The 19,187-nt window shown below is 40.3% G+C and overlaps 1 protein-coding gene across 1 annotated transcript in view; it reads right to left on the bottom strand.

The window, feature by feature from the left end:
* Positions 1–18,254, bottom strand: part of AVEN (apoptosis and caspase activation inhibitor) — a 190,627-nt gene extending 172,373 nt beyond the window's left edge. The window contains exon 1 of the mRNA XM_065872873.1: positions 18,009–18,254. Coding sequence (XP_065728945.1) covers positions 18,009–18,254 — 246 coding nt within the window. The remainder of the gene's footprint in view (positions 1–18,008) is intronic.
* Between the last annotated feature and the right edge of the window lie 933 nt (positions 18,255–19,187).

Here is a 19,187-nt window from a genome sequence, read left to right as displayed (position 1 = left end):
AAAGTTTTCTCACACTTTATTAAATATATCACTTTCTGCCTGTGATAGGCAGAAGAATGGTTCCCCAAAGATGCCCACATCCTAATCCCCTGAATCTGTGAATATGTTAGGGTACACTGCAAAAGGGAATTAAGGTTGCTAATTAGCTGACTTTAAAGCAGGGAGACTGCCCTGGATTATACAGACGGGCCTACTGTAATCACAAGAATCCTTACAAATGGAAGAGGGAGGCAGAAAAAAGGAGAGAAAGGAAAAGAGATGTGACCACAGAAGTAAAGTGAGACAGACCCTACGTTGCTACCTTCGAAAACAGAGGAAGAAGCCAAGGGCCAGCGAATGTTGGCCGCCTCTATAAACTGGAAACATTCTCCCTGGAGCCTCCAGAAAGGAATGCAGCCCTGCAGACACCTTGATTTTAGCCCAGTGAAACCCATGTTTGGATTCCAGAACCATAAGATAATCAATTTGTATTGTCTTAAACCACTAAGCTTTATGGCAAATTGTTACAGCAACAATAAAAAAAACAAATACGCTTCCTCTAAAAAGAACTCTCCTGCTTCCAGGAGAGAGCCCTTTTTAACCCAGTATCAGGGGGCGTCTTTACCACAGACAAGTGAAAGGGGGGAAAAATGTGTCATTCGCATGTGAAGTCAACAATCACAAATAAGAAAATCCAAAGATCAGTAACTAAAAGAATTGATATATGTAAGCTACAACAAAAAGCAGACTGGGCTATTCATGTCAGTAACAGTCTGAGTGGTCTTAGTTTGCATTAAATTTCCCATCAGTTTCTTAATCTATTTCATCTGAAGTCTTCACATTACCCACTATAAAAAATACCTATTTATTTATGGTTAGAAAGTTAGCCATCTGTATTAGCCATACAGACTGCCCAAACAAATTACCACAGACCGTGTGGCTTAAACAACAGAGATTTACTTCTCAGTTCTGAAGGCTAGAAAGACCAAGATCAAGGTGCCAGCAGACGATGTCTAGTGAGGACCGGCTATCTAACTTGTAGATGGCTGCCTTCTCACTGTATCCTCACATGTCAAGGAGAGAGGGCTCTGGTCTCTCTCCCTTTCCTGACAAGAGCACCAGCTCTATCAGATTAGGGCCCTGCCCTTATGACCTCATTTAAAATTTATCACCTCCTTACAAGCCCTATCTCCAAATACAGTCACCTGGGAATTAAGGCCTCAACATACGAATTTGGGGGAAACAGAAACATTCACTTCATAACATCATCAGTAATCATTATTTAGGTCAGAAAACAAAAAAGAAAGATATTTTGCCCAGAGAATATGCATTAGGGAAAACTATTAAGTCATATAAATTACCATAAACAAAAAGGAAAAAACGGGGAGTATAAAGCTCTTCCAAATAGCATATTAATATACAACTTACATGAGTATGTTAATGAATACATATGTGTAGAGACAGAGAGGGGCACATGCCAGTTGTGGGTGTTGATAGAACACACACGGTCAGCTCCTGCACTAAAAAAGAAAGGTGCCCCTTTAATTTGTTCTTTTAAAATAAATGTGTATTTAAAGATATACCAGCTTTGGTAGTGGAGAAGTATAATGGCTATGGCACCAAAAGTCACTATATATATAAACTGCAAATATCAACTCAGTTTCTACAATACAGAAAATGAAGGAAGTAGCATAAACAAAAGTCCATATATCAGAAGAGACTCAACGCAAAATAAAACAACTCCCTAAGTTTGCTGTTTATTCCACAAAATTTATTCTCTAAGTTCTACCTTAACTCTAAGCCACTAATGCTGAAAAATCAATGAAACTATATTGAAATTTCACAAATATGATAATACATACCAGATCTGGAGTTTATACTGCAAAAGTCCGTTTCAGGCAACATTTTCATCTAGAAATACCTACGTTAAGGATAAAATATTAAGCAGCCCATTGAGCTTACACATTTGCTAATTATCGTTGCCTGAATTACCCTTGGCCAAGACATACACACCAACAATCGGAGATAAAGCCCACACACCCAAGAGATAAGAAACCCCCTCATTAAAGATTTTCTCCTACAACTTGTCTCTCTGATTCCCACTCTTTTTTCCTCTATGGGTAAGACGGTACGATTCTAACAAAACAAGGGGAGGAAGAACACAAAAGAGAATCGTGAGTGTACATCATTTCTCAGATTTCCAGTCTGGTTTGAAATAATATCAACAATCTAGGAAATAGTCAAAATTGAGAAGATTTATAATCACAGTGAAGAATTTGTTGCTGTTGTTTTAGTCTACTCAGCTAAGGTTTGAACCCACTCGGGTTTGCACGCATTCCATGGTTGTTCAATCAATGACTAGGTATGAAATGAACGTTACTCCCGTTTGGAAAAATGTTTCACTGCTTACCCCACCTGCTGTTCAAGGCTAAAACTGCACTGTGGCTGCTGGTTTCATGTCAGCTGCGAGCAGACACACGTTCTGTGCAGCAGGTGATGCCTGGGAGTGGCCTGGAATTTTCTTTTCGCTCCTGTTTTGGACAAAGGCACTGGAGGTCATACGTCTAGTTCAACCTGCATTTGACAGATGCCTCAATTGTCCTTTATTTGATTAGGCCAAAGAGCACTTACACATTTGCTTTTCTCTCTACTATTCACTGCTTATTTTAAAAAAAAAAATCCTTTAACTTTTGTAAAGAGAAATGAAGCATCACCATCTTGTGAAATGTCACTTTTAAGCAGTCTGCACTTCCAGAATGTGGACTTACAGAGCAAATCTGAATCTTACACGATTTTTTTTTAAGCTACAGGATGATTTAATTGATTATAAACTATAATGATGACATTATAAAACTGAGTGGTCTCTTAAAGGCTTTTCACACTTAAATGTTTTCTAAGTGAGAGAGAGAATGAGAATGAATAAATACTTGTTTGCTACAGAGGTCCCAATTTTAGAAAAAAACTGAGAAGGGAAGGTAAGTGGGATGCTAAAAGTTTCCCAGTCTTTTTAATATCACAGCAGCCCATTTAGAACCACTGATGTTTAAGGAACTAGACATTGAGGTACAAAAGCATGGCTTCTTACAGCCTAGGGAGTACAGTGTGGTGAAGCCACACACGTAGACCTAGGATACTGGGCAAAAACCTCCATTTCTGTATCATTTGGTGAAAATCTTAAATTCCCATCTCCACATTTTACTACCCCACATTTGCTATCTCTAAGAGCAATGAGATACATACTGAATAAACTAAAAAAAACTTAAGTCAACAGATCTAAGGGATAAACTACAATTCAATATAGCCTAACCATTTGCTATATTAGAAAAGATATATATGCTTAATAGGAAAGGATGAAAAGTACATAACGCTCCTTGAAGGAGGGGGAAAAAAAAACAATTCACAATTCATTGTTTTGTTCGTTCATAAACAAAAAACTTGTCTCATCCTAGAAGTTAGAAACCTCAGGTATTCATTCCACACGACCAACTACCTCGCTATATCCTTTAAAAGGCCTAAATCCACCCAACTACTAAAATCTTCATCTATAAAACTACACTTAGGACTTCCCTGGTGGCACAGTGGTTGAGAATCCGCCTGCCAATGCAGCGGACACGGGTTCAATCCCTGGTCAGGGAAGATCGCACATGCTGCAGAGCAACTAAGCCCGTGAACCACAACTACTGAGCCTGAGCTCTAGACCCCGTGTGCCGCAACTACTGAGCCTGTATCCTGCAAATACTAGAGTCTGCACACTGCAACTACTGAAGCCTAGACGCTGCAACTACTGAAGCCTGCACACCTAGAGCCCATGCTCTGCAATGAGAAGCCATCGCAATGAGAAGCCCACACACTGTAACGAAGAGTAGCCCCCTCTCGCCACTAGAGAAAGCCTGCATGCAGCAATGAAGACTCAGTGCAGCCAAAAAAAAAATTATTTTTTTTAAAAATAATTAAAAATTAACTATTTTAACACTGCCAGCCTCCTTCACAGGGAGGTTCTGATCAGTTAAATGTAAGGATGGCTTTCAGGGCCTACGAAGAAGCAGTTCTAGGTAATTTAACTTTCTTTACTCATGAGTAATGCATGTTCATGGCAACAAAATAAAAATTCAAGATATAAAGGAAAATCCTCCTTTTCTCCTATTATTCCCCAAAGGTAACCACTTCATGTTTCTTATACAGCCTTCCACTGTATGCCTAGGTATGAGTATCTTCTTTTTACACAAATGTAATACTATACTTAGTTTTCTGAAGTAACTTTTTCCCTTGATATTAGACATTTTCCATATATACCCCATTCTTTAATAGCTACATGGTATCCCTCTGCATAGACATACCATGATCTACTTAACCAGTCCTTCTTAACAGACATTTAGGAAGTTGTTTCTAGATTTTCCTTATTTTAAACAGTGTTGCAAAGAACAATCATCTACTTACATTTGCTAACTATTCAGACATATTTGTAAGATAAATTGCTAACATGGAATTGCTGGGTCACGAGCTAAACCCTGATGTCAAATGGTTTCATTAATGAGTTGTATCAACTCCCACCAAGAGAAGATTATCTAAGTATTGAATATGATCAACACTTTTTTAAAAAACATAGTTTTAAAGGTTCTTTCTGTATATGCTTTCATTAGAAAGTTTATCTGCAAGGAAATTAACATAGTTTTTTTTTTTTTTTTTTTTTTTTGGCTGCGTTGTGTCTTCGTTGCTGCATACGGGCTTTCTCTACTTGCAGTGAGCGGAGGCCACTCTTTGCTGCGGTGCACGGGCTTCTCATTGCGGTGGCTTCTCTTGTTGCAGAGCAGGGGTTCTAGGTGCACGGGCTTCAGTAGCTGTGGCACGTGGGCTCAGTAGTTGTGGCACACAGGCTTAGTTGCTCCACAGCATGTGGGATCTTCCTGGACCAGGGATCGAACCTGTGTCCCCTGCAACGGCAGAACCTGTGTCCCCTGCAATGGCAGGCGAATTCTTAACCACTGCACCACCAGCGAAGTCCCTAACATAGATTTTTAAATATTTGTAAGCAACCAAATTTATGTTCCCACCATCTCTTTGAAGCAAAGAACCTACAATTTCTACTTGGCAAAAGAAACAAAAGTAACAATAATAATAAAATTAGGGCACAAGAAATGCTCTGTCCTAGGTTAGTCCTGACCTAATTTTACAGCATAAAGAAACACTACTAAAAAGCTAGTTACTTTCATTATTCCCTGCTAGGTAAAAAAAATTTTTTTTTTCTCCAATCCCGTTATTCTATACATAGAACTAACGCAGCACATTTTTATAAATAAATTCTAGTTTAAATTTAACAAACACGTACTCTTGTCAATTCATTAGTAACAGATTAGGAAATAGTTAACAAAAAACAGAAAAATAAACACTAAAATTTCTTATGGATGCTAACATTTCAAATATAATTTAAAATATACAGAACCATATAAATCAGACAGCTTTAAAAAAAACTTTTCTATTTAATAACTGACCAAAAAAATGGCAAAGATAAAAGTGGCAAGGACTCCAAAGTATAGACGAAATAAGAATCAAGTTTGAATAATACATACAACTAATGAGTTTAAAACATAAATAGAAAACAAAATAGTGAAAAGGGGCGCTATACATATAAGACCTCTGGATACTATAATTCCTGTTTTATTCTCACAGTTTAAAAAATCTGTGGTTTGCATTACACTGGAAAGTTTAAAAGATTAGAACAAGGAAAATATAAAATCCAATGTGATTTAAAGCTCTTGTGTAGATCTGGCCCTTGGGAGAGCAATAACTTTTTAGTTACGGAGCTCTCAACCACCAATGAAGGGTACTTCAAATAGCATAACAAAGGCAAATGAAACATAAAGGGTTCCCCTGACCTGAACTCCCAAATGACACTGTCTGAAAACACACACTCTCTAGCTTGCTCCATTTACCTTCTAAATTACCTTCTATTGATAAATCCTATCACTCATCTGAACACCACAGTGCTATATCATGTACAGGCCTTCAAGTAGCTTACAATTAATGAAGGAGACATACAAGTAAATAACTGACTATAATAAAATGAAGACTAAAATTAAGTGCCCTATTTACAAAGTACCACATTGCTAACTGAGGAAAACTGGAAGCTTCACTGAAGGTGGCATTCGAACTAGCATGTGAAGATGAATAAGATTTTGAAAACCAGAGAGTGTGAGAAATGTAATATATCAGTCAAAGTTTGGGTTGCAAAGTATAGAAATCAATTCTGGCAAACTTGGGCAGCAAATGAATTTACTAAAAGAATTTCGAGTAGCTTATAAAATAGATGAGAAGTCTAGAGGCTGGGGGAAAAAAAACCCAAAAACCCCAAGCAGGAAATGAGCAACTGAGAACTCAGTCACCTAACAGAAATAGTGAGGATGCCATGATAATTGCTATAGCAAATAATCTCTAATTATCCTACATCTATACGTCATTTCCTCAAAATTCAAAGCCTAATAAAACACATTATTGGGTCAACTGGAAAAATCTCAATAAAGTTAGATGATAGTATTGTATCAGTTTAGCTTCCTGATTTTAATAATTGTTCTATAGTTATGTGCGAGATTTCCTTGCTTTTAGAAAATACAGGGCTTCTCTGGTGGCGCAGTGGTTAAGAATCTGCCTGCCAATGCAGGCGACACGGGTTCGATCCCTGGTCTGGGAAGATCCCACACACTGCAGAGCAACTAAGCCCGTGCACCACAACTACTGAGCCTGCGCTCTAGAGCCCACGAGCCACAACTACTGAAGCCTGCGTGTCTAGAGCCCAAGCTCAGCAACAAGAGAAACCAACGCAATGAGAAGCCCACGCACCGCAACCAGGAGTAGCCCCCAGTCACTGCAACTAAAGAAAGCCTGCGAGCAGCAACAAAAACCCAACGCAGCCAAAAAAAAAAATTAATTTTTTTTAAAAAAGAAAATACATACTGCAGTGTTTAGGGATAAAGGGACATCATGTCTACCATTCACTCTTAAAGATTCAAAATAAAATCTTTAAGAAAAAACAAAATAGTCGGTGCTTTGTGTCTACCTAGAGGGGTGGGATAGGGAGGGTGGGAGGGAGATACAAGAGGGAGGAGATATGGGGATGTATGTATATGTATAGCAGATTCACTTTGTTATACAGCAGAAAGTAACACACCATTGTAAAGCAATTATAGTCCAATAAAGATGTTAAAAAAACAATAGTGTGTGTGTATGTGGAGAGAAATAGGAGAGGGACAGGAACATAACCTGTCCAAACTAAAGTGATTGTCTTTCCACACAAAGTCCTATGTACAGTGCATGACACCACACAGCCCCTTCACCCAGAGATAATCCCTATTATTTGTATACGCATCATCTTGCCTGCCCATCTTGTCATATTTTCTAATCAAAGTTTATTTGTAGAATCCTCTTTTCAAATGCAATGTATTTATGTTGCTAATAATATACAACTATAAAAAATTTGAATAAAGGGAAAGACAAAGTTCCACATAGTCCCTATATTTTCCGCACTCCAAACACAGATTAATAGCTTGATACGTATTCACACCCTCTCAGGATTTTAAATGAATGTACACATCTTATAATTTTGACATAAATACATATTATCTTTTTTCCTTAAAGTCTTATCATGACATCTTTCCAGTTTTATATCAAAAGACCATACAGCAAAATGTTGACTGGTTATTTCTGGGTAATGATATTACACATAATTTTTATTTTCTTCTTAGTATTTTTCTGTTATTTAACAGAACAGGTAGAACTTTTGATCTTAGGAGATACCTGTATCTGATACAAAAGGGAAGGAAAAGAAACATTAATTTTGACAACATAGGGAGGAATATTGGAAGAAGTCAAATTTGGGAAGTTTAGAATTGAAGAAATCACATGATAGAGACCATGATGTAGTGTGTATCAATCACATGTAAGTGAGTGTCACCCAGGATGTACTAAAAAATATAAACTGTAAATTAGGTGCCAAAATCTTCAGAGGAATCAATCATGAAAATAGTCTCATAAAATGATAAAATATCATATTTGACTAAATAATTAAAAATCATTCATTTTTGCCTACTTACCATACTCTGACTATATGTGGTCAATCCCAAGTTGACAGTTTCAGGAAAAAAAGGAAAGGTCTCTCAAATTAAACAATAAAAAGTCCCCCAGGGCATTTTTTAGTCTCAAGGGAATTCTTCCTATGTTTTGGCTCAGTCAAAAACACTGTTGTTGGGGCTTCCCTAGTGGCGCAGTGGTTGAGAGCCCGCCTGACGATGCAGGGGGATAAGGGTTCGTGCCCCGGTCCGGGAAGATCCCACATGCCGCGGAGCGGCTCGTGCTCCGCAACGGGAGAGGCCACAACAGTGAAAGGCCCGTGTACCGCAAAAAAAATAATAATTCTGTTGTTCCAGAGAACAGAACTCTGTCCTACACATAACAGCGTTAAGGGGAGACATGTTTTGTCACAAAAAGAAAAAGAAGTTTCCAACAATTAGAAAGAGTAGCAACGGCTGCTTCAAAAAACAGCAGGATAGAAGCACTTCCAGAATGGCGGAGTAAGGACTTGCGAATATCCACTCTGCCACAAAAGCAACAAGAACACTGACAAAAAATTGTTAAAACCAACACTTTCACAACTATGGAAATTAACCAAAACTTTGCAACAACCCAATGAGTGTTTATTCAAGGAAAACAGCTAAATTTCTGTAATAACAGCAACTTGCTTATTCCAATCCCACTCTACCCAGCTTTACAATAGCCCTGAAAACCAAAAGCCTCACTACAATGGTGACTGTGAAAACCAGCAGCCTTGCAGCCACTGGAGAGGGTAGAAGAGCTTGCCAAACTCCCATCCCCAGAGAGCTGTCACTATTTGACTTTTCTGGAAGCTCTGTGAAAAGCTCCATTCTCAGATCTTGCTCTTTTTTTTAAATAATTTATTTTATTTATTTATTTTGGCTGTGTTGGGTCTTCATTGCTACACACAGGCTTTCTCTAGTTGCAGTGAGCAGGGGCTTCTCTTGTTGCAGAGCAAGGGCTGTAGGCGTGTGGGCTCAGTAGTTGTGGCTCGCAGGCTCAGTAGTTGTGGCACACATGCTTAGTTGCTCCACAGCATGCAGGATCTTCCCAGACCAGGGCTCAAACCCATGTCCCCTGCATTGGCAACCAGATTCTTAACCAGTACGCCACCAGGGGAGCCCTCAGATCTTGTTTTTATTTGAGCAGACTTAGAACTCAGTCATATAACCAGGAAGTTTGTAAAAAAGAAAAAAAATCAGCAGCAAAAGTTTAAAATCATAGCCACTTGAGGCAGTGATACCAGGTGGGCTCAAAAGAGGCTGAAACTTATAAGGTAAAACTGGAGAATGAGATGCCCAAGAGGGCATTGTAAAGCTTTGACATATTCCTGAGAATCTAAGAGGCCATGCACATGTGCAAAGATGTGGGCATGCCCAGGAAAGATCTGAGAAGGCCCTAATCTTTTCCCTCAGGCCAACCTTGAGGCTCTGCACAAGCAGGAAGTGAATGTTAAGGCAGAGCTATAAATTTCCTGATAGAGCATTGAAAACATACCCCAAAACACACGCACAGAGCCTCTCAGTAAAGGCTGGGAGACTTACTGCTTCAAAGCTTTTAAGGAAATTCGAAATGAAAAAAGATAATACCTTATTCAATAAGTAATACAAATTCTAAATATTCTATACATCTGTAAGTTCCTGTGTGTGACTAAGTGAGTTTTGCATTTGACCTGCATACTCTAAGAAGATTAAGACTGCATGAGGGAGGACAGCAGCACGACTGTAGATAAGAGAACCACCTTTGACTGTGTTCATCTAATTTCAATCTTTACAACTTTGTAAGGTAGACACTCTTAGTCACCCTTTACAGGTAAGGGAACTGAGTTTCAGAAAGCTTATGCAACTTTCCTGAGGTTTTACAACTAGTAAGTAGGGGTTTGGAAGGTAGGTTTCTAACCAGTCGGCTACACTGCAAAACACACATCACTGACCGCCATGTGATATAGTCCCTGAAAGAAAAATGAAAAAACAGAAAACAAAATACATGGGTGGGGGCTGGGGGGGAGGAGAGAAAGGAAGGAAGAGAGACAGGCAAAAAGCAGAACTTAGGTGGGTTTTGAGAAGTTATACCCTAACTATTCATTTGTCTCTCAAGTCCTGTTATCTACCACCTTGAAACAATAATTCCTATTTGTCCATAATGCTTCAACTCTAATACTTAAGTTTTCAGAGACCCCATCCCACATGGGATCACCATGATGCCCTCACCAGCATGGACACCCATCCTCAGGCTTCAACAGCACTTTCCCCTCTCCTCACTGCCCCCACGAAGCCACTCAGTAAACAGATGAGGTGCAAACCTGAAGCTCCCCTCCCTGCCAATTCTGTCTAAAAACCCTCCATTTTAAGTCTACTTCCATACGGTAAAAATGAAAAACCAACTTATCTGCTTAATTTTTCCCTCCAATATACATAAAATAATTGCTCTTAAAATAACATTTTCTATTAACCTCTTAATTCAATGATTCCCTTGACTGTAAAAAAAAAAAAGAAAAATACTTTTTAAAACTTAACAGGTAAACAAGGACCTACTGTATAGCACAGGGAACGCCACTCAATATTCTGTAACAACCTATATGGGGAAAGAATCTGAAAAAGGATATATGTATATGTATAACTGATCACTTTGCTGTACACCTGAAACTAAGACAACATTGTAAATCAAATATACTCCAATATAAAATAAAAATTAAGAGAAACTTAATAGGAATTGTTCTACAAAATCATAATACTACTGACATAAAAAAAGAAGCAGCAAACCAAAATACAACCTGGGAGTGGGGTGAAGGACAGTAAGGGAAAATAGGAAGCCAAGCTTTGCCTTTAGAAAAATACTCATTTCTTAATCAGGCTTTGCTCCCAGAGAACTCACAAGTTCTTCAGAAGCACCTGAAGTTTGTGTATCTGCAACAGGGATTAAGCCTTCTTCAGTAGTATAAAATAAGACTAGGCGTTAGTTACTCCAAGTATTAAACAAAGACATGTTATTTTATCATCAGCATTGTAGTAAAAGAAAAAAAATGAGAGCAAAATATCCTAGTCTTCAATATCGTGAATCCAGCTACCGGGAGGTGAACTTTAGATTCATAATAGAACCACAGAGCCAAACCCATGATTTAAATGAAATTCACACTGCATTAGACTTTGAGAGAGAAGGCTAAGTATTTTACATTTTCCCAAAATGCAGCTGTTAATGGTCCTTTCAAGCCAGAGACTACAGACATCTAAATTTGGCGACTAATTATTTCACAAAATACACATCCATTGACAAAATCTCCCAGCGCTAGTAACTTCCCACAGCTAAATACAGAAATGGAGGGATCACAGCACTGATAATCCAAGAGTATATATGAATTTGAGGCAACAGTCCTGTCACCCCAATACTTTGCTTAGGTTAATATTAAAATGTGTTTGCTATCCCTCAGTATAGGTTTGACTTGGTACTAAAGAAATATGGATGAGACGTATTTGTATCAGTCCTTAATAGCAAGAAGAAAAAAGGCGAATTAAATATGTACAATGGGGAATTCATCCTATCAGTCTCTTACAAAGTTTTTAATTGTCATGCTATGTGCACATACCAATGATGTGCATGGATGGTAGAAATGGCATCCTTGGGAGTACTGTTCTTTACAGAAATTTTCTTTTAAGTAATTTAAGGCTGACAGACATCAGGTTAGTCAAATTCTAAAAACAGCATCCTAGCAACATCAGGATAAAACTAAGCATATCAATTTGTATTTCTCAACACCCTTTGACAAAATCCACTCAAAAGTGTGATATTATCTATAACAATTATCAACGCACTGCCCCATGAAAACTCTGTAGAAAATATTCAGACCAACAAAGTTGTTGATTATTTCCATCCAAAAGGAAAAAGTATTAAAGAATTTATTCTTGGTACCTCAACACACACGCACAAACGGCTCTAACAAAAGAAAAAGAAATTTTAAAGAGAATGAATGTAGTGCCCTAATAAGTTAATCGGGAGCTTCTATGAAATAGAAATAATTGTGTCAGTATGGTCTTTATTTCTCCCTTTGGTATTTCAAAGTGCATCAGGAAATAGCGACATCTGAAGAGAAAACACCTTTACAACCACTTAAATTAATTTCTTAAAAAAGCCTTGTCAGTCATGCTGTGGTGTGGCTAAGACCAAATGACTTCTTACACAGCCTCTCTAGAGGTCACCTGCACAGTGACCGGTACTGTGAAACGTAATCACTACTTTTTCTGAAGAAAAAAGGAAAAAGCAGAAAAGGCTTACTACGTAATTCCCCAGGAAATGTAGCCGTGTTGAAGTATGAGCTTGCCATTTTCCATCCTAGCAGCAGTTTAAATCAGAGACAGTAACACTACTAAGAATGACAAAAAATTGAAAACCATACTCTGCACATAGTGTGAAACCCCCCCCAAAAAAACCAAAACGCTCCAACCTTCTGGGTGAATACATGCAATAAACTATCTTACTAAGGAAAGAAAAAAAAAAAAGTAATGTGATTTTTTTTTTTTTTTCCCAATTTAACAGTGAACAAGACAAGCTCCTGTCCTCTAGGACAAAGCAGAAAGTCAAGGGCTAAGGCAGCTCAAAGACGGGGCACCGAACTCGGTGAGAGAGAGGGTTCAGGTCACGAGGAGATGAGGAGAGAGGAGGGGAAATCAGCCCTAAGAAGGAGATCCTGAACAGGGCCTTCAGACAGTAATGCAATTAGCAGAGCCTTCACATATTATTTTCCCTGGTACTACCCTTTTTCACAGGCCTCTACACAGGCTCCTGATAGGAAGGAGAGCTCATAAGTAATGTGATCTCAGCAGGCCTCTGATGGAGCAGGCATAGGCCTTGGGGGGTGGGGGGGGGGGGTCATATAGATTTTCCTAAGGGTTTTTGAACAAGCACGTTTTTAAAAGAATCAAGTTCCAGTTCCAGATATTCAATGTCCATAGACTTTCCTCAGAGCAGTCTATGTTAGAAATACAGGACACTTAGCACTTGAGGACAAGGCAACCCCTTCTCGGCCATTCTCAGTCTGACTGTGGTGCATTCCCTGAAGCCCAAGCAAAGGGTAATTTGAAATACAGGTGTAGATACTGAGAAAGTATTGAGCCCTTTCACTAATCAGTAGTTTCCAATTCCTTGTTTTCAACAAAATTGAAGGAGGACCTAATCTAGCCGTCAGCTGACAGATCATTCAAATGTTTTACAGTAATGATTTCAGCATATAATCAGAAAGGTATTCAAAGAATTGAGTGACACTTACATGACAAAACTCCAACCAGTCCCATCTACCAATTTATGAGAACTATGTTTCTCAGTACTTACATCTATAAAAAGAAAAATTAGGAAGAAAATTGACAGTGAATCCTGTCTCATTCAGGCAATAAGTAATATTCATTCATGGATACCCAACTAAACTCATTAGGGAAAAAGATCATTTACATGATCTTTTTACATAAAATTTTACATAAAATTTACATAAAATTTTACATGTTTAACAACTGCTAATTAAAATAGATTGTATATAAATCAATGTGATTTTAATTTAATCTAAAAGAAAAATTTATACCCAAGCCTTAAGGTTACAGAACATTTTTTTAAATCACAAGTTGTTACAACGAAGCAGAAAGGGTAATCACTAAAAGATTTTCAAGTTCAAAAATATATTACGGACTTCCCTGGTGGCGCGGTGGTTGAAAGTCCGCCTGCCGATGCAGGGGACACGGGTTCATGCCCCGGTCCGGGAGGATCCCACATGCTGCGGAGCGGCTGGGCCCGTGAGCCATGGCCGCTGAGCCTGTGCGTCCGGAGCCTGTGCTCCGCAACGGGAGAGGCCACAGCAGTGAGAGGCCCACATACCGCAAAAAAAAAAAAAAAGAAATATATATATATATTACACTGGGTCAAGCTCTAAGGGAGATGTGGAATTAAAAAACAAGTTAAAAAGAATAAGGAATAATGTAAGTCTTCTCACTGTTAATGTGATTCTTAAATGGATGGTGGTGTACAAACTTCCAGTTATAAGATAAATACTAGGGATGTAATGTAAACATGAGCAATATAATTAACACAGGTGTATGTTATATATGAAAGTCAGAGTAAATCCTAAGAGTTCCCATCATAAGGAAATTTTTTCTATTTTTTTTAATTTTGCATCTATGAGATGACAGTTGCTCACTAAACTTATTGTGATAATCATTTCATGATGTATGTACACCAAATCATTATGCTGTACACCTTAAACTCATATAGTGCTATACATCATTTATAACTCAAACTGGAAGAAAAAATAACATCGAGGGACTTCCCTGGTGGCAGTGGTTGAGAATCCGCCTGCCAATACAGGGGACACGGGTTAGAGCCCTGGTCCGGGAAGATCCCACATGCCTCAGAGTAACTAAGCCCATGCGCCACAACTACTGAGCCCTTGTGCCACAACTACTGAAGCCTATGTGCCTAGAGCCCGTGCTCTGCAACGAGAAGCCACCACAATAAGCCCATGCACCGCAACGAAGAGTAGCCCCCATTCGCCTCAACTAGAGAAAGCCCGTGTGCAGCAATGAAGACCCAACACAGACAAAAATAAAATTTTTTTTAAAAAAAGAAAACCTTGAAAAGAAAATTTTAAAATAACCGAAAAAAGCAAAAGGTGGAAAAATAGATAATGATGGCGAATATTAAATGACTATAGTATTTAGACTCCATGCATAAGAATGATGTGACACTTCTATTTAAAAAGTCAATACAGAGACTTACCTGGTGACGCAGTGGTTGAGAGTCCGCCTGCCAATGCAGGGGACACGGGTTCAAGCCCTGGTCTGGGAAGATACCACATGCCGCGGAGCAACTAAGCCCATGCGCCATAACTACTGAAGCCCGCAAGCCACAACTACTGTAGCCTGTGCACCTAGAGCCCGTGCTCCACAACAAGAGAAGCACTGCAATGAGAAGCCTGCGCACTGCAACGAAGAGTGGCCCCCGCTCGCCGCAACCAGAGACAGCCCGCGCACAGCAAAGACCCAACACAGCCAAAAAAAAAAATTTTTTTTAATAAATTTATTTAAAAAAATGAATAAGAGCAGCTGACACATTAACATGGAGCAAGAAAGCAAAGATCTGACACCCACAATAATTGAATATGGTATCTGTATTACCTTAAAACCTATAATCATATCAAAACATCAGGAAAACAGGTATCACTCAAGTCATCCATACATCCGCTCTTCACATCTCTGAATCACTCCAGATGCAGTTTGGGGTAGTAGTTAAAAGATTCAGCTGTGGAGCGGAAATGCCTGGGTTAAATTCAGACTCCTTGATTTGGTGGTTGAGTGATATTGGGTAAATCACCTAAGCTCTCCTAACTGTGAGTAATCTAACTGTGCCTCAGTTTTCTCATCTCATACTAAGTGTTCAATAAATGTAAGTTATTATTAATATTACAGGGAAGAAAACAATTTCCAAGGACTGCCAATAGGCCTTGACTTCCTCTCTTTTAACAGTTCATCATAAATATTAATATAATACTAAGCAAATCCTAGTATTGGTTTTTTTTTTAAGTTAATGATTGCATTAAGTATAATATTACACCTAGTGGGTAATGAAGATAATTAGCCTTATGACATGCTTACCCAAACTCCATAGGCTTGGGGTTCATACCATCTATAGAGGAAATGATTTAAGAGCAAGAGACTAGCAGATGCAATGTGCTCAACTAAGTTACCTTGGAGTATTACATATCAAGAAGTTGTTTGGTTTAGTTTTATTTTGGCCTGTTTTCCACTTATAAGCCATGGATCCGTAGTAGTGTGCAACAGTAGCAAAGGGAATAGACAGTATTCAATTCTGGAGTTAGGTACCTGGTCCTTACACAGCTAAAACTCCACTGTGAACTTTTTTTCTTTCTAATCATTTCAATTAATCTCCATTTGGGGCACAAATGCACCACAGGATATGAGAGCAAGGAGGCCTCAGGCACCTTAATCAACCTTGTCCCACTTAGTCTTTAGGCACCAAGAAATGGTATTCTTAGCAAGCCTAAACAGGAAGAGCACTTCAGAATCTGAGATGTGGAAGTGACCTTACAGGCCACCAACCCCAACCAAAATGAAGGAATAATCTTTCCAACCACTCTTCATCCACCTCTGCCTAAAAATATGATGGTGGTAGTAACAGTGGCTGCAGCTATGCCCCAGGCACTGTGCAAAGCATCTACATTCACTGACACACTGAATCATTAAACTGTGAAGTGAGAAAATCCTAAAAGAAAACACAAGATGGAATTTTTCAGACCATTGTAAAAAAGGATAAAAGCCTAAAGTTTTAATACAATGGTTACAATATTAGCATAAATCAAAAAATACATTATTCATCTCTAAATGATACACCATCATTTCATTCAATTTAGTTCAACAGAGACCAAATACCAAAGGTACCATTACTACAATTACTGTTAAAACATGATCCCTGCAACCAAGGAGTGTCCCCTTTATTCTCAGTAAAGCAGTGATTGGTTCACAAAAATGTAAGAGAGAAAACAAAGTCAAAGGCAGCTGGGTATAAATCCCAGCTCTGCCACTGGCTTCAACACCTTAGGCAAGTCAGTTAACCTATAAAAATGAAGATTTTATAAAGTATACATATAAAAAATTTGTTATCAAGTTGTTTAAACAACTTTCAAGTTACTAAAATAATTAAGTTGTAATAAAGTTATATAGGTAAATAATGTTATAAAAACAAGATGTGATATATAATGTGCACTAGACTGGTCAGTTTCCTTCATTTCCTGGTGAGCTGACTCTAAGAATTTCTTCATACCTCTCTCAAATTTTACTTATTACCTGCCTTAATCCTAACAAGGTTAAATATGGCACACTTAAGTTTTGTATTTTTTCCAACTCTACTTCTGTACACAACTCCTATCTTTAGGGACATCCTACCTACTATGCCCTTAAGATGTTACAAATATCAATACTTCAGTAATAGGAAATTTAACTCAACCCAAAACTATAATAATTTTTTAATCTATGCACATGGGAATTCAAAATATAAAGACAGTTTTGTACTACAAATGTTAAAATAACAGAACAGCTCGTAAAGAAAGTAATTTAACTCCTTTAGCTAGGCTATCAGTAGAGTAACAGTTTGCCCCCAAACCATTCCCTGCTCCAAGCTCTAGGACACTTCCAATTATGAATGTGTGAATATGGCCGATTATATTGCTAGTAAAATTGAGACCTGACTGCTGAAACATTTACAGATAGAAAATTCAAATAGACGAAGGTCACCGCCCCGATTCCCACACATATACAATGAAAGAGAACTATGCTATTAAAAAAGAGAGAACTATGCATCCGATCCCGCCCCCAAATACTAGAGTCCAGCTCGTCGGGGTCATTCTTTCACTGAGTAAACATTTATTATGTGCCTACTGTGTGCCACGCACTGCACAGGCAGTGAACAAAACTGACCCCCAAATCCCTTCCTTCTTAATAATAGGAATGTCTCCCTGTGAGGTTAGGCACTGGGAGACCAAGCCCTGGTTGTCCCTACCCCAAAAGGGTTAATCACACTGACACCCGCACCCGAACCCAACCGGCCCCCTTGACTTGCGGACACAGCCGCGGCCGCTGGGTTCTTTAATAATTGGGCCAAGACCTCTTGGGCAGGCTGGGGAAGCCCATGGCCTTCAACCTCAGCGCAGCCCAGCAGAGAGGGAGGAAGGGACGCACACCCACCCCCCCACGCCACGTGTGCACCCCGGCGCACACCCCTGCCGCCCTCCGCCTGTCCTGCGCAGGCGCTGCCGCCGTCCGGCTCGAGCATTCCCTGCACGCCGCTCGCGGCTTCTGACTCTGACCCCACCGGGCCTGGACCCCCCCCACCAGCCCCGGTCCCACGAGGCCGCGAACCCGACCCCGACTAGGATCCCACCAGCAGTCGCCTCTTACCGGCGCACTGGCCCCGGCGCCCCAGCCTCGTGGCTCTCGGCGGCCGCCTCGCGGACCCCCTCCTCCTCGGCCTCCGCGGCTGCCCCGGAAGCCCCTGCCGCGGCCCCGACGGCCGCCTCCATCCCCGCCGCCGCATCTCGCCACCGCCGCCGGGGCGCCTGCCCGCTCGCGGTCGCGATCCCCGCTAGGCCGGCCGCGGCCGGGTCGGCGTCCTCGGCCGCCCCGAGCTCCTCGCTCCGCCTGCATCTGGCCGCCGCCGGCGGTGCTGAGCGCGCGGGAGCCGGGCCGCCGCGGAGACGCCCTTGCCCCACCGGAAACGGGCCGCACGGAGGAGCCGCGAGCGACGGGCCCCCGGTGACAGCGAGCGCGGGGTGCGGGGCCGGGTATGAAGCTGGCCGCGGCGGGGGCGGGGCGGCCCCGGGGCCTGGCAGGTGGGGCCGGAACCTGGTCTCCGGCAGGGCCGGGGCCTCAGAGGAAAGGCCTGACCAGTAGAAGCTGCAAGTGGGAGACAGTGGTGTTTCTGGGGGAAGGGCCGTAGTATAAGTAAAAGGATGGGTTATAAAATAAAGTTTATATAATATGAATTCGTTTTTTAATTAAAAGAAGAAAGACATACTGATACGGTGTATTTGCCTAAGAAAAGGTCTTAAAAAGTATATACCAAAACATTAGTGTTACCGAGTCCAAGCTCCTGGTGCACGCTGCAGGACAGGCCAATGAATCCGAGAGATGACTTGTTGGGGCAAGGAGTAGACTTACTTGGAGAGACAGCAAACCGAGAAGAGGGTGAACTTCTGCCCCGAAGGAACCAGCTGCCTGCGTTGGAACTCAGGCTTCTTTTATACTAAAACGGGAGAGGGCAAAGTCAAACATGTTCTCTTCCTCCCTGCAGTCATTCACAGGTGGGCCTGGTCAGGATGTTATCTTGTGAGCTAAAAAAAAAGGTATTTTAGCTTAATGCTCACTACCTGGGAGGCAGGGTTCCCAGAGATAGGCCATTATGTATAATTGAAGCTTACAGGCAACAGCCCTTTAGTGACTAACTTGTAATAGAATAGAAGGTTCTTCCCTATTACATTAGTGGTTAACTGCGGGGTGAGACTTCCAGTGAGTTAATTTTTCCATTTTTTTTCCTATTTAGTCTTCTGATCATCAAGAATGAATAGGTGTAATTATTAA

This window comes from Phocoena phocoena, chromosome 2 (assembly GCF_963924675.1).
Source record: "Phocoena phocoena chromosome 2, mPhoPho1.1, whole genome shotgun sequence".
NCBI lineage: Eukaryota > Metazoa > Chordata > Mammalia > Artiodactyla > Phocoenidae > Phocoena > Phocoena phocoena.
Note: the sequence above shows the minus strand (reverse complement) of the source record. Positions and strands in the feature narration are given on the sequence as shown.